We start from the raw sequence: 16,060 nt of genomic DNA, 5'->3' as shown, positions 1-16,060 counted from the left end.
GGGGGGGGGTTAGGGTCTCAATCTAGCCCAGGCTGACCTGGAATATACTATGTAGTCTCAGGGTGGCCTCAAACTCATGACCATCCTCCTACCTCTGCCTCCCAAGGGCTGGGACTAAAGGCGTGCACCACCATGCCCTGCTTTTTTTTTTTTTTAAAAAAAAATTTATTATTTACTTTAATTGAGAGAGAAGAGAGAGAGAGCTAGAGGGAGAATGGGTGCACCCATTTCCCCTCCCTTCTTCCTGATGCTTCACAGTCTAATGGCTGCCTCTCTGAGGATGCCACTTGAGATCACTGTACCCATGTGGGTGCTCCTTTGGGTTCAGATATCCCAGTGCATGACCATTCGCTCCGCCCCTCCTGTGATTTTTTTCCTCTTTCAAGGGAAGTCCCACGAGGGCAGCACTTTGTAGGCCAGGCCCCGGATGCAGTACATCTGGAGCAGTGACGGTATTCGATAAATCCTGCAGGACCACGCCTTACCTCCTTGATCCTCACAATCTTCAAGGGGGTTTTGTTAATGTAGAGCCTGGCAGTGAGAATCAAATACGCATCTCCCTCACTTTATGGACAAAAGACTTTCAGTGGACTATTGAAAAACAAGGATGATTAGGTAACAAAGGATTATACCCTACGTGTAATCACTTTGCTTCTAGGAAGCATTTTAGGTAAATATTCAGAAGCCTGCTTTATTCACCAAGACAACAAGTAGTTCATGAGAGTTAAAACACTGGTCTGGCACACCTTTAATCCCAACTCTTGGGAGGCAGAGGTAGGAGGATCGCCGGGAGTTCGAGGGCAGCCTAGGAGTACAGAGTGAGTTCACGTCAGCCTGGGCTAGGGTGAGACTGTACCTGGAAAAAAACTTAAAAAAAAAAAGTCCTCACTAACGTAATGATAATAAAATGTATAAAGAACCATCATGAAGGCTGGAAAGATGGCCAGATGTACAAGGTGGTGCATGCATCTGGAGTTCATTTGCAGTGGCTAGAAGTCCTGGGGCACCCATTGTTTCTCTATCTGTCATTAAGGCACTTGCCTGCAAAGCCAAAGGATCCTGGTTCGATTCTCCAGGACCCACGTAAGCCAGATGCACAAGGAAGCACATGCATCTGGAGTTCATTTACAATGACTGAAGGCCTTGGTACGCCCATTCTCTCCTCTCTCTCTGCCTCTTTCTCTGTATTAAATAAATAAATAAATAAGAGAACCACCATGAGAGAGGCCAGGTAGCATGCCTTTAATCCTAGCACTTGGGAGGCAGAGGTAGGAGATCATTGTGAGTTCGAGGCCACCCTGAGACTCCATAGTGAATTCCAGGCCAGCCTGGGCTAGAGTGAGACCCTACCTCAAAAAAACAAAACATAAAAAAAAATAAAATAAAGATACAGGATATAATTGACTCACCTACTCTCCCTGTGATAGAAACCAGTTCCGTCTTAGCTGGTGTTCAGCGACCTGTGCTCATCTGTAGAGTGGCTCATTCGCATAGTGCCTCGCTAAAACAGTACCTTTCCAGGCCTCCCCTCAGTACAGAGCTGGCAGGAGGCATTACTGAAAACAGCTAACAACCTTAAAAGCCCAGGTCTGAAGGTCCTCTGCTGTGCTCAGCATTCGACTTGTAATTGCTGGATCTGATATGTGAGTTGTCTGAGGAGTGGGTGGGAATACAGAGGCACTTAGGAGCTGGTCAGGGGGTGGCTTTTTAAAAATCAGTACAGAAGGATTTCAATATTCTACCAGTCAATATGGACTCGGCGTGTACTGGTTACACATGAGCTCTGTTCTCAGATTTTCCTAGGTCTTTGTGTCCCGCTAATAGGTCCTGGGTGATCAACACATGTTTGTTGAATGATGAACAGTAATGACTGTCCGGCATTGCATAATTCTCCACTTTGGTTTTTCTGTTTTCTCATAGAAAAGTCTTGCCTGGAATTAAATTGAGATATAACAGTTTCTTTTCACCCACACTTTCTGAAGATGTTATCTTCTCCAATATCAGTTGATTGAAGAAGAAAATTGTAATTTTTCTCTCTTTGGCATAATGTTGATATTTTAACTCAAGATTTTTTTTTTTCCCTCACCACAAAATGGATTTTAGAAACAAATCAACATTCCAGAAACTTACGATTGCTTTGAGTGGTTGGTATGTTGTATTTCTGCCATCCCAAGAAAAAAAGTGTGGTCTGGGGCTGGAGAGATGGTTTAGGGGTTAAGATGCATGCTTGTGAAACCTACGGACTCAGGTTCAATTCCCCAGTACTCATGTAAGCCAGATGTACAAGGTGGTGCATGCATCTGGAGTTCATTTGCAGTGGCTAGAAGTCCTGATGCACCCATTATTTCTCTATCTGTCACCTTCTTTCTCTCTCAAACAAATAAACCACTTTCTTTTTTAGTTTTTCGAGGCAGGGTCTTGCTCTAGTCCAGGCTGACCTGGAATTAACTATGTAGTCTCAGGTGGCCTCAAACTCGTGGTAATCCTCCTACCTCTGCCTCCCGAGTGCATGGATTACATGTGTGCGCCACCATGCCCGGCTTAAATAATTTAAAAAAAATTTTGTTTATTTTTATTTATTTATTTGAAAGTGACAGAGAGAGAAAGAGGCAGATAGATAGAAAGAGAATGGGCGCACCAGGGCCTCCAACCACTGCAAACGAACTCCAGATGCATGTGCCCCCTTGTGCATCTGGCTAACGTGGGTCCTGGGGAATCGAGCTTTGAACCAGGATTCTTAGGCTTCACAGGCAAGCGCTTAACCACTAAGCCATCTCTTCAGCCCATAATTTTTTTTTAATTTTAATTTTTTATTTATTTGAGAGCGACAGACACAGAGAGAAAGACAGATAGAGGGAGAGAGAGAGAATGGGTGCGCCAGGGCTTCCAGCCTCTGCAAATGAACTCCAGACGCGTGCGCCCCCTTGTGCATCTGGCTAACGTGGGACCTGGGAAACCGAGCCTCGAACTGGGGTCCTTAGGCTTCGTAGGCAAGTGCTTAACCGCTAAGCCATCTCTCCAGCCCCAATTATTATTTTTTTTTTTTTTGTGTGTGGTCTGTTGCCTTCAGTATGGCAGTATGACGTGAAACATTTGTTAGGACATTAGGGGGTTCCACCCCTGACCCTAGCGCCTGCGAGAGCAAGGCCCACCTCTGTAAAAACAGTACTTTGTCCCGTCTCACTGCACAGCAGACACTGATAAATGTCTAATGAACAAATAAAGAGCACACATTTAAAGCCAGGTGGGCTAGGTGTGGTGGTGCACGTCTTTGATCCTAGCACTCTGGAGGTAGATGTAGGGAGACTGCTGTGAGTTCGAGGCCACCCTGTGACTCCATAGTGAATTCCAGGTCAGCCTAGGCTAGAGTGAGACCCTACCTCAAAAAACTGGACAGGTGGGCTGGGGAGAGAGCTCCATGGTTAAAGTAGCTCCCTTACAAAGTCTGCAAGCCTGAATTCCATTCCTCGGTACCCCTGTATAGCCAGAGGCACAAAGTGGCACATGCATCTATCTGGACTTGGTTTGTAGTAGCAAGAGGCCCTAGCGTGCCCATTGTCTCTCTGCTTGCAAATAAATAAATACAAATATTTAAAAAAATACATGTAGATTAGTCTCTACTACAGGTAAGTTTTAAGTGATTAGCTTTTTTTAAAATATTTTTTTGAGGTAGGGTCTTACTGTAGCCGAGGCTGACCTGGAATTCACTATGTAGTCTCAGGGTGGCCTCGAACTCACGGCGATCCTCCTACCTCTGCCTCCTGAGTGCTGGGATTAAAGGAATGCGCCACCACGCCCGGCGTGACTAGCTTTTAATATTATTTTTCTTAAACTAGCATAGGTTTGTTTGGTCAACTTCCAGCAGATGAGGTCCAATGTTAAATGGAGCCAGAAGGGGAAATGGTCAATTTGGGATGATCATCTTAGAGTCTAAATGGATTTAATTATTCCTCGTTTATTTATTTATTTATTTTTTCCGACAGGCACCTCCTTTGTATAGTCTATCCTTAAGCTCTGTGGAGGGAGGTTTTATTGGTTTATCAGAATGTATAGAGGAATACTTGGTGTGTTTTATTTTATTCTTTTGTTTTGTATTTTCGAGGTTGGGTCTCACTTTAGCCCAGGCTGCCTCAAATCCACAGTGATCCTCCTATCTCTGCTTCCCCAATGCTGGGATTAAAGTCATGTGCCATCACACTTGGTTTGTTTACATATATATATATACACACACACACATATATATATATACATCATACATACACACATGTACATATATGTATGTATATGCATATATATATATACATACATATATATATATATATATATTTAAGAGAGGACAGAGAGAAAGAGTGAGTGAGCCAGCCAGGGCTTCTTGCCACTGCAAACGAACTTCAGGCCCATGCTTCACTTGTCTGGCTTTGTGTGGGTACTGAGGAACCAAACCCTGACTGGCAGGCTTTGCAAGCAAGTGCCTTTAACCGCTGAGCCATCTCTCCAGCCAACCCTCACTTTTCTTTTTCTTTTAGGTAGGGTCTCGCTGCCGCCCAGGCTGACCTGGAACTCACAGTGTGTGTAGTTCCAGGCTGGCCTTGAACTCAGTGATCCTCCTACCTCTTGGTGGCGTGTGCCACCAAGCCCAGCCCTAATTTTTTTTTTTTTTTGAAGCAGGGTCTCACTTTAGTCCAAGGTGACTTGGAACTCACTTTGTAGTCCAGATTGGCCTCGAACTCATGGCAGGTCTCCTACTTCAACCCCTGAATTACTGGGAGTGTAGTCATGAGCCACCATGCCCAGCCAGTGTAAGGGTTTTTGTTTTGTTTTGTTTTGTTTTTTGAGGTAGGGTCTCACTCTAGTCCAGGCTGACCTGGAATTCACTCTGTAGTCTCAGGGTGGCCTCAAACTCATGGAGATCCTCCTACCTCTGCCTCCCTAGTGCTAGGATTAAACACATGCGCCACCTTGCCCGGCAGTGTAGGCTTTAAAATGAGGCCTTGAACCCTGGGGTCTTCAGGCTATTTGCTATGTGACTTGGGGTCAATTTAAAAACTAAAACAGGGGCTGAAGACATGGCTTAGTGGTTAAGGCAGTTGCTTGCAAAGCCAAAAAATGCAGGTTCAATTCCCCAGGACCCACGTAAGCCAGATACACAAAGCAGCTAAGTGTCTGGAGTTCCTCAGCAGTGGCTGGAGAGGTCCTGGTGCACCCATTCTCTCTCTCTAATAAATAAAATAAAATATTAACAAAAACTAAAACAGCTGGGCATGGTGATGTGTTCCTTGGAGGCTGAGGTAGGAGTATCACAGCGAGTTGGAGGCTAGCCTGGAGGTACAGCGAGAGCCTGCCTCGAAAAATCAAAATCAAATAAATACAAAAACCCCTAAAATTATAAACCTATTGGGAGCACAAAATAACAGATTACTGAAGTCCTCTGAAACTACACCCCGGAAGTTGTTACCTTCCATTCAGGTCTAGCCACTGGGAGCAAGTCCACAGGCGCTCCTAAGTAATGGAACCGGGCTTAGAATTGTTTTTATTTTGTTCTTGGGGGTGCGGAGGCCAGCCAAAAGGAAAGTAGGGTTTCTGAGCTCCTTAACTGTTGTCTGATGCAAAGGGAAAAAAAAATCACTTAAAAAGAGAGAGAGAGAGAGAAGAGGAAAAAAAAAAAGGAAAACGAGAGGGGAAATAAAATAAAATAAAATAAAAAGCAAGGCTCCAAAGCCCAAGTTCCAGGAGCAAACTTCACAAGGGCTCCAGCCCACCTCGCTGGACGTCTCAGCCGGAGCTGGCTGGGCGGAGGCCAGGCGGGCCAATAGAAATCAAGCGTGCGCTCTCGTAGGTTTCGCGAGCAGGTGGAGAAACTGATCTCGGAAGAATGACCTGAGCCGGGGACACAGCTTTTTCCCCGCGATGCGGGGGAGGGGGGTCTTGTCGCCAGGCCCCATCTCCCCACTAACCGGAACAGAGTCTGTTGGGACCCAGTTTGCTAATCCTCCACGTGCGGGGATCGCGTCCCTGCAGCACCCCTTTCCACCACCCGCGGGGGAGGGGGTCCGGCATGCTCCCTGGCCTGCGTGCTCCATCCTCAGGGTCGCGGCGTGGGGGGGGGGACCTCATTGTCTGCGGAACCCCTGGCAGGTGGAGGAGGGAGGGCATCATCAACCCAGCGCGGGGGGCCACACCTCCCGGCTTCTCCCGGAGCGGTCTGGGTGGAGAAGGAAGCTCCGGGATCAAGGGCCCCAGAGAAGGCTACCCCCACCCGCCCTTCCCTCGCCTGCAAGGTCCCTGGGGGATGCGCGGGTCCACGCGCCACCGAAAGGAGAGAGGGAGGGAGCACGACCCCGGCGGGCAGGAGGGAGGGAGGGAGGGAGGAGGGGGCGGGAGGGGCGTGGCCAGCGCGGGGGGGCGTGGCCGGTGCGCGCCGCTCGCTCTGGGGGCTCGGCTTTGCCGCGCTCGGTGCACTCGGGCGAGAGCCGGCACGGGGGACGGAGCTCTGGTGCGTCCCCGCGCAGCCACCGCGATGAGAGGCGCTCGCGGCGCCGGCGATCTCCTCCGCGTCCCGCTGCTCCTCCTGCTGCTGCTGCTGCTGCCCCGCGTCCAGACAGGTGGGAGAGCGCGGCTGGCACTCGGGGGGGGGGGTCCCCCACCTTCTTCCAGGGCCGACGGGGGGCTAGGTTTGTGTGGGCAGCCGGGGGGAAGAACGTGGACCACGCCGGGGTGCTTGGAGAGAGACTGGTGGCTGCTGGCTTTTCCGTAGCGGGGAGGAAGGGGAAAGATTGGTGGCGGCGGCGGCTGCGGGACTCTTGCCTGCGCCCAGCGTCGCTCACCTGCGCGCCGAGCTTCCCCGCGGTGCCACTGGCGTTGTTTGGACGCTTTTTGGGGAGCGGGCTGTGTGGTGGTGGTGGAGGGACGTCTTGCTCGAGTGGGAAGCCTGGGGACTGCGGCTGTGCACGAGTTTGGAGTCGCTTTTGTGCCCGCGGAGCGCGGGTGGCCGCGGCGTACGGTCCTCGGGGTTCGCGCGGAGCGCGCTCGGTGGCCGTGCGAGGCGCGGCCAGGCAGCTTCCTTTTGTTAAAAGTTGCGTGTCTGTGACCATTGCTCGCCACGACCGACCCGGGGGGGGGTGGTCCCCGCACGCGCCGAGGGCAAAGTTGGAACTGCCTTTTTATTTATTTCTTTTCTTTATTTTGCTACGCTCCGGGTCGCCGCAGCTTCCCCAGCCGCGGGCGCTTCTTTGTGCGCCGAGCTTGGGGGACCGGGAGCCGCGGGGCCACCACTACCGCCGCCGCCCGCGGGCCCCGGGCGACGTGGCCGGCTCGTGCTTTTGCGCGGGGTTGGGTGGGTGGGGGGGTGGGTGCTGTGTGTGTGTGTGTGTGTGTGTGTGTGTGTGTGTGTGTCGGGGAGAGCTCGCGGAGGTGCTTCCTAGCCGCGATCCCCCACCCGCCGAGAGACCCCCCCCCAGGTGACCCACACGCTGGGGACAAGTTGGGGCGCAGGGCGTGTGGCGAGCAGCCGCTAGGTCGCACACTTTTTCCTTTTTTTTGTAAATCCCGTGCAGGAGGCTCGTCCCCTTTTTCATTGCTGCCACGCGCTGGTAGCGGGGGTGAGCGGCTGCAGCGTGGGTCGCCTGCTCCCGGGACGCGGGAACCGAGCTCGGGAACCCCGCGGTTACCCCCTAACCTTCTCCGATCCCCATCCATCCCCATCCCTATCCATCGCCCCGTGCTCACAGTCCGAGGCTCCAGCCAAACCCGAGTGGGGGGTGGGGGGGGGCGCTCCGGAAATCCCTTCCTCCCCTGGGTACGACCTGAGAATCTCAGGTGGCCGTGTTCTTCGGGATTTCTCCTAAATTCGCGACACTCCCCCCGACCCCCTTTGGCTCACGAGATAGCCAACCTAGATTGGGGAGATGGTGGTAGATGGGGTGAACTTCCTGAAAAATCCCACACTTGCTTCTTGAAAACCCTGTTGTCCCCGCGCGGGAATTTGGATCTAGGTGGAGGAGGGCATCCTCTTATTTTGGGGGGGGGGGACAGGTGTCACTGGTCCGCGCGTGAGGGTCGCCTGGCTGGACCCTAAAGCCTTGTTCTCACCCACTTTTTTTTTTTTTTTAAACACAAAATCAGAAACCCTTTAAGGTTTCCATGATATTACAGGGCAAGAATGAAGCTCCCCACCGCCTGCTTGGCGGTGATGGTGACTCCAGATCCCAGCTGCTGTCCAGTCCAGAAAGGCGCGGGGAAGGGCTTTCCTGTGTGTGGGGGGCGGGGGACCTCCTTTGCATCTGGACCCCTGCAGCGGAGGAGGGTTCGCCAGGGGTCACCAGCGAATGTCCGGATTCTCTGGCGGATTTAATCTATTAAACTGCTCAAGGTTTTTTTTTTTTTTTTGTTTTTCCTTCCCCGCCCCCCTCCCTGTCTTGTTCCTTTTAATGTTACAAAAGGTATGTGAACTAGACCGGAGCCGGACTCCAGACGGATCACACCGAATATCTAGGTCCCCTTTTAAAAACTGAAGCCTTATCGGTGGTCTCCTCCTTCGCCTGCTCCGTCCTGTGGTTTTTGGCGTAGGGAATGTTTGAGGTCTGTTTTTTTCCTGGGAGGCGGTGTCGAGGGTGTAGCGGCAGACCGTGTGCTGTGCGCTGTTCCCTGGTCTCCCTAGCGATTCCCTAGTTGTGTGCCCTTGGGCAGGACATTTAAATTCTTGGGGGCTCCAGTTTCCTCCAGAGTCCTGGAAGGTATTAGCATCTTGAAGGACCCCTGGGGTTGGTTCAGAATTCCAGAATGCGCCCCTCTGCGCGCGCTCTCTCCCCATCCTCCTTCCTGAAGTTCTCCCTGGTCTCCAGGTTCCAGGGACTCGGGAGTGGGTGGTGGTGGTGTCCTCCGGCTCCTTTGCCCTTGCCGTAGCAGGGGGGTGCCGTTGGTGTGGGCAGATCCTCAAATCTCACTTGTCTACCCCCCCTTTATTGTGTCCTTGGCACCCTGGCAGGTGCCTGCTGTTCGTTAACACCCTACTGCCCCCCTAGGCGCTCCCCGCAGTTACAGCTCTGGTGCCCAACAGGACGGATCTGCAAGGAACTGTGTGAATCACCGTGCTCCAGCAGGTGCGAGATGCCAGTCATCCCTCCCTGCACCTGGCATTTCTGGATTGGGATCCTGCTGGAAGTAGTAGAACGGGATGGAAAGGGATCCCAGATCATTAGCTGCTCCCTGTGCGGGTGCGGGGGGGGGGGGGGAGAGGTTCCTCACCCATTCCCACAATTTTTTCTTACCCTATAGCCTTATACAGCTTTAAAATTTTTATTTATTTGAGAGAGACAGAGGAGGAGGCAGAGAGAAAGACCGAATGGGCACACCGGGGCCTCCAGCCAATGCAAACAAACTCCAGACGCGTGCGCCCCCTTGTGCATCTGGATGTGGTTCCCGGGGAATCGAACCGGGGTCCTTAGGCTTCGCAGGCAAGCGCCTTAACCGTTAAGCCATCTCCCCAGCCCTACTTTATATATCTTGTGTTTGGTGCTTTTGCAACATGCTTCCTAATGTGCCTTAGATTTCCTATCATGGGAGCGCTTTGCGCATGGTTGCTACTTTATCATTGCAAACTGTTTGGGTTGCGGGCAGACTCTTGCTGAGGGGCTTTCCCTACTGGTTTCTCCTATACTCTCAGGCCCAGGAGGGTGGATCACTACAGCCCCTACCTACTATTTTACAACTGGAGAAATAAAGTCACTTGAGGAGCTTGATCTGAGCTCCGTGTGCCCAACTGTATTTCTGTTTCCATAGCTCACCAGAATGGGTTGTAAAGGAAAGACTTGTCCAAACGTATCTAATGAGTGCTTGCTTTGAGCCCACCCTTCTTGGAGGTTTTGGGGATGCAGGGCCAGCTGTGTTTTTTTGGGGGGGGGGCGAAAAAGGCTTTTTGGACTACCTGTCTTTGGGAACACTTGAGTTAGTGTTCTGAATTGGAGGAGGAGTATTTTGTCAGGAGGATTCATTGCAGGATAGTTTGGGCAGGGGCATTTGACCCTGCGGAAGGAGGAGGGCTTTTTTTTTTGTTGTTGTTTTTTAAAGTGTTTTATTTTTATTTATTTTACAAAAGGGGGGGGCGAGTGCGCACCAGGGCCTCCGGCTACTGCAAACGAACTCCAGACACATGCACCACCTTGTGCATCTGGCTTACGTGGGTCCTGGGGAATCGAACCTGAGTCCTTTGGCTTTGCAGGCAAATGTCTTGGCTGCTAAGCCATCCCTCCAGCCTGAGGAGGGCTTTTGATCTTAGCAGGTCCCTCCCAGTTAGGGAATCCCCCAAAAAGGAAGCTGTTGCCTCTAAAATGATGATTGCCATCTCCTGCCCCCCTCCAAACGAAAATGGGCATTGAGTTTTTAGTGAATGTTTATGGAAGACAGAGTCTTCAATAATGGCTGATACTTCTAGCTATTTGCCCCGGGCCCCAGTGAAACACAGTAATTGCTGACTGCTCTCCCAGAAGAAATTCCCATCCCTTCCGAGCCAAGGATTTTGTGTGCTTCCCTTCCTTGCTCGCAGCGAATGGAGGTACAGATGTGGTGGGTGGTGATGGATTTTGCCGCTGTTGTTGACAGTCCTTAGAAGTCACCCGTAGGATTTTGACTCATTTCCTCAAGGCTCCTCCAGCTGATTAAAGAAGGGCACAAGGAAATGAGCCGAGTGAGCCGTGGTGTCCTGGGCGGAATTCTGAGCTGGACCGCTGTCCAGGTCCCCTTAGAAGTGGCGGGCAGAGGAGCCAGTGCTGCCTTTTCTCCAGCACGAATTCCATGGGAAAGTTGGCAGGCTGGGATGTGGGAAATGCTTGACTTTTTTTTTTTTTGCTGCAGTCATGTGTGGTAACTTTTCCAAAGTGGGATTAAAAGACATTTGCAGGAATCCAAATATGCAAAATTTCATATGCATCTTCGGCAACTCAAATAAGAGATTTTTCACGGCTGCGGCTGTGAGAGCGAGGAGGGCTTGGGAGGGTAGTGGAGTTACTGGAGTTACTGGAGGGGCAAGTCTGAATGGGGCAAAGGCAGTTGTGAATCTCGTTGGAAAGTAGGAGAGACAGTGTGGGCAAGCCTGACCTTGCTGGCTCTGATTTCTGACATCTTTGGATATGATGGGTGGCTCAGCTTGTGACTTAAGACTCCAGTAAATCAAAAGGCCACTTTAAGCCGGTAGCCCATGGGTATGCTTGGATCACTGTGTGCTCTTTCGAAAATGTGGAGGCAATAGTTAGAAGTGTAGAGAATTTCTCTCAAGACTCCAATTCTCTCTTCTGGAAGAATGGAAGACGGGTCCGTTACTGTCTATTGCTCGGGGGCTCTGGCGACTTGTAGGTGGCACCAGGCAGGTGCCCATAGTGGAAGGTGCACCTGGCAGGCTGTGGCCTTGAGGCACATTGCTTCACCTGTTTTGACTGGCAGTGTTTCATCCTCGTTTTGCCAGTATTTGCCGGGTGACTGGGTAGATGGTGCAACCTCTCTTGTGTCTATTAACTGTGTTATTACACTGAGTAATGCATCATAGTGTATATGTGTATGTATGTATATACCATCCTTATCCCTAAAGTGGAAATTACTGCTTGTAAGGTGTTGACCCGGAGTTAGGGGGCAGGAGAGGCATGTAAGAAATGGGTGAATTCCTCCGGTATATAATGCTGGATGATTTCTCATTACAATTCTTGCACCTCAGTACCAGTATTAGTTTGACAGCTTTCAAAACAAAATAAGCTTTTAGTTTTTGTCTCGAGTTTTTTTTTATTTTTAAAAATATTTTATTTATTTATTTGAGAGAGAGGGGGGCAGATAGAAAGAGAATGGGCACACCAGGGCCTCTAGCCACTGCAGACGAACTCCAGATGCATGCGCCCCCTTGTGCAGCTGGCTTACGTGGGTCCTGGGGAATCGAACCAGGCTTCTGAGGCTTTGCAAGCAAGGGCCTTAACCGCTAAGCCATCTCTCCAGCCCTGTCTTGAGTTTTATAAGCTTTTGATCTAATGGTTGGGAATCACTGGTCTCCAGTAGCAGCTAGATTCTCCCCCCAGACCCCAGCTTTGAAGATGCCCCAGCCAAATATTCAATCCTGATCATTCTCCCATTTCTTAAGCCTCAGTTTCCATTTTGGTCGTGATGTGCTTTTTGTAGTTAGCTTCCCTATGCACACCTTGACAGGCGAGTTTCCACAGTTGTGCTGAATTGAAGGTTTAAGTTAAATTATTACTCAGGCCACGTGGCGTCAGACCGAAAGAGTTGGGTATGTAGACTTGGCACCTGGGGTTTCTAATCCTTGCTCTGCCCCTTGGCAGCTGTGTGGCGATCTGGGACCAGCTGCTTAACCCTCCTCTGGTGTTTCATCTTCCCATCTGTAAAATAGGGGTAGCAGGCTTAACAGGGAACCCCACACAGAGGAAGCAGGCTGCACTATCTCTTGGGGTTTCTTAGCTTCCTCTTTCAAAGCTGTGTGTTTGGAGTTGGGGGAGTGGTTACTAGGCTGTGCTGGTCGCTTTACCTCGTATATATTCAGGTGAAGTTTGCACGTGGGGTGACTGACTGGTTTTTTAACTATCCACAATTGGTGGTAATGCACGCTGCTCTACACGGGGGCTTTAGTGAGCTCCTTCTATCTTGGCTTCTCACCAGACGGGATACAGAGATAGACAGAGGGGCTTGGGGAGGGTGAATCTAAGTTCTGTGAAGGGCTGCTCTCTCCACGAGGCCTGTTTACCCTAAGTAAAGTGGTCAAACCCTGAGAGGAGGAGCACCCCTGAACCCCTCTCCCTAGCAGAGCGGGGGGGGGGGGACCTTGCCCACGGTGGTGGCCCTGGGCCTTAGCCACTGCTTTAACGGCTGTTCTCTCTGGCACTTCTTGGACCACACTGTGACCCCAAGCCGTGCTGGTGAACATTTTGGGTCAGTTTAACGAAAGCTTATCAATCCCGTGCTGGGGACTGCAGATACCAGTTGTTGGTGGTGGTGGTGGGAGGGGTGGGTGGGCCCCAAGTAGAACGTGGGACACTAGGTGCATGGTGGCTGGACAGAGTTTTTGGGGAGAGGGGCTTTAAGTCTGGGTGGGCAGGGGACTGGAGAAGTGTCTGTGGGAATGATCGTGCTTGAAATGACTCTCTGAAGTCGACCTGTTGAAGTAGCTTTGTATGAAACAAGGAAAATGTGGAACAAGCCTTCCCATCTTTCTGCAGATGATCTGGTCTTTCTTGGGGTTGGAGGGGGTAAGAAAACAGAGGGGAAATCCAGAAAGGTACCTCTAGTTGCGCATGCGAGGAGGGGGTTGGGGTGGGGGGGTCCAAATGAGCTTTGAAGGCCAGGCCAAGGTGGACCTGGCTTGGGGGCAGGGTCACTTGTCCAAGGTCACTTGTCCAGCTCCATCTGCTTCACTCTCTGTCCAGTTAAGCTCAGTGCGGGAAGCACGATGCCAAATCCTGCCGCAAAACTTAGGGTCACTCCCTTATTGTGAGCAGTCAAGCTTAAGGGAGAGTCTTTTACATTTTTATTTAAAAATATTTTTATTTGTAAAGTGGGGGAGGAGAGGGAGGGAGGAAGTATAATGAGAATGGATGGGAGGGCTGGGGCGTCTTTGTGCATCCAGCTTTATGTGGGTACTGGGGAATTGAACCCATGCCAGCAGGCTTTACAAACCAGCGCCTTTAATTGCTGAGCCATCTCCCTAGACTTAACTTTTTTTCCCCCCCTTTATTTTAAAGCCACGTGTGGTGGTTCCATTCAGTGTTGAGCAGGCTGAGGTAGGATTGCTGTGAGTTTAAGACCAGCCTGGGCTAGAGTGACACCTTACCTCAAAGCAAAACAAAAATTAGTAACACACATACGTACTGAGATTGGAATTAATCATTATAGCCATTTCTGAATGAACAGTGAGGAATATTAAGCATATTCACACTTTTCTGCAACCTATCTTATCACTTCATCTCTCCAAACTGAAACTTTGCCCAGCAGAGAACTCGGCTCCCCTACCCCCCCCTACCTCCAACCCCCCTCCAGTCCTCTGACTAGCCCTTTCTAGAAGTCTCTGCACTTGACTCTTCTAAGTACCTGTTATGAGTAGAGCATACAGTGTTTGCCTTCTTCTGGCTTGTTTTGTTTCCAATAATGTCCTCAAGGTCATCTATGTTGTTGAAGGTTAGAATTCTTTTTTTTTTTTTTTTTTTTTTTGGTTTTTCAAGGTAGGGTCTTGCCCTAACCCAGACTGAACTGGAATTCACTATGTAGGCTCAGGATGACCTCAAACTTGTGGTGATCCTCCTTCCTCTGTCTCCTGAGCGCTAGGAGTAAAGCGTGTTCCATCACACCTGATAATTTTTATTTTTATCTTTTAATTTTACTTATTTATTAGAGAGAGAATGGGCATGCCAGGGCCTCTAACCACTGTAAAAGAACTCCACACACATACGTTGCCATGGGCATCTGGGTTCTGGGCAATCAAATCTGGGTCCTTAAGCTTCCCAGGCAAGTGCCTTAACCGCTAGACCATCCTTCCTGTCCCAGAATTTCCTTGTTTAAAGTTGAATACTATCCCATTGCATGTATAGCCCACATTTTGCTTACCTACTTAATCACTTGCTGCCAGGATTGGCCAACGCTGCCACACACACAGGCGCACAGTCCTCCCAGGGAGCGCTTTAAAGGGTGTCTTAGGCTGGCTAACCTCAGGAGTGAAAGCTGGGGGGCACAACTGGCCCGGCTCTTTGGGGTGTCTGGCAGGAGTGGCAGAGCCCTGGCTGTTAGGTGCACCTTCTGCAAAGAAGGTGACCTATGGTGGGTAAAGGAGTCATTTAGTGGGAGCCTTTCTGGGGACTTACTGTGGGGTCCCCCAAGGAGAATGGGGAAGGAGAATGGGAGTTCTGAGGGCGGAGGTGCCGGGGAGCGATGCGGCAAGCTTGGGATTCGTGGAGACAGGCTAGGGTGGTGAGGGAATATGTTGTTGGAACGGGGCATTTCCTGTGAGTTGCATTTATTTGAAACTCAATTTCATGGGCGCCAAGCCCGGTATCAGTGAAACTCTTAGGGCCAGGTCCCATGTAAAAAGAAAATGCAACTCCAGTCGTAAACCCTGGCCCGACACTATTATGGGAGGATTTGGGGATTATAAAGACCACTGTGTTAAGTGTGTGTCAGTCACAGAATGGAAAGAAAGTTGTCACCACAAGAACTGTGCCGTGTGGGAAGATAAGTCTGCATTCTCCACACGAGGCCATTCTTTTTTTTTTTTTTTTTTTTTTAAAGATATGTTGTTTTTCTCAGAGAATAAAATGGACATTTGGGGAGTAGAGGAGGACGGGGAGTTGATGAGAGAGCTTTGGGAAACGAGTTCTTCAGAGGCAATTTGAAGACATTGGATTTATTAAGCCCGGTGAAGATTAGGTGAGGGAGGGTTAGTAAATGACAGTGTGGGAGAAGAATGGGGCACCATGTGAGTGTTGTAAATTGCCCAAGAAGGAAATTGAGTTTTTTTTTTTTTTTTTTTTTTTTAAGGAAAAAACTTTTAATTGGATGGGTTGGAAAAGTCTTTATTGCATTACCACAGCCGGCTATAGGATCTCTGCTGGAGACACGAGCAAAGCTAAATAATTGTCACTTTTGAAAGACTTAGATTCTGCCTAACCGAATTGGCTTGATATTACTTAAGTGGCTTGGAGTCCTTGTTAAGGGGCTGGAGAGATGGCTCAGTAGTTAAAGGCACTTGCTTGCAAAGCCTCACGGCCCCAGTTCAAGTCCCCACTACCCACATAAAGCCAGATGCTCAAAGTGGCACATGCATTTGGAGTTTGTGTCTACCAGTGACAAGAAGAGACCCTGGGGTGTTCCCCCCCCCTCAAATAAGTAAATAATAAAACAAGAAAATCCTTGTTAAATAATTTGAAATGCCTTGACTGTGGATGGAGTGTTTTCTCATTAACACCGGGTAGACTCACAAGTTTTGGCTATATTGAAAACAGCCAGTGAAGCACCCTAACCCTAAAAATAGGTCATTGATCTGTTGGGGTGAGGGATCTAACCATAGAACCGATTGTGCGGTGCT

At 50.0% G+C, this 16,060-nt stretch overlaps 1 protein-coding gene across 4 annotated transcripts in view; it reads left to right on the top strand.

Moving 5' to 3' along the window:
- Positions 1–6,475: 6,475 nt before the first annotated feature.
- The window catches only part of Kit (KIT proto-oncogene, receptor tyrosine kinase), a 112,284-nt gene continuing 102,699 nt past the window's right edge, over positions 6,476–16,060 (top strand). For all 4 annotated transcript variants that reach the window (XM_045161687.1, XM_045161685.1, XM_045161686.1 and 1 more), the window contains exon 1: positions 6,476–6,602. In XM_045161687.1, the coding sequence (XP_045017622.1) occupies positions 6,518–6,602 (85 nt within the window). In that variant the 5' untranslated portion in view covers positions 6,476–6,517. The remainder of the gene's footprint in view (positions 6,603–16,060) is intronic.

This window comes from Jaculus jaculus, chromosome 11 (assembly GCF_020740685.1).
Source record: "Jaculus jaculus isolate mJacJac1 chromosome 11, mJacJac1.mat.Y.cur, whole genome shotgun sequence".
NCBI classification, from domain to species: Eukaryota; Metazoa; Chordata; class Mammalia; order Rodentia; family Dipodidae; genus Jaculus; species Jaculus jaculus.
Note: the sequence above shows the minus strand (reverse complement) of the source record. Positions and strands in the feature narration are given on the sequence as shown.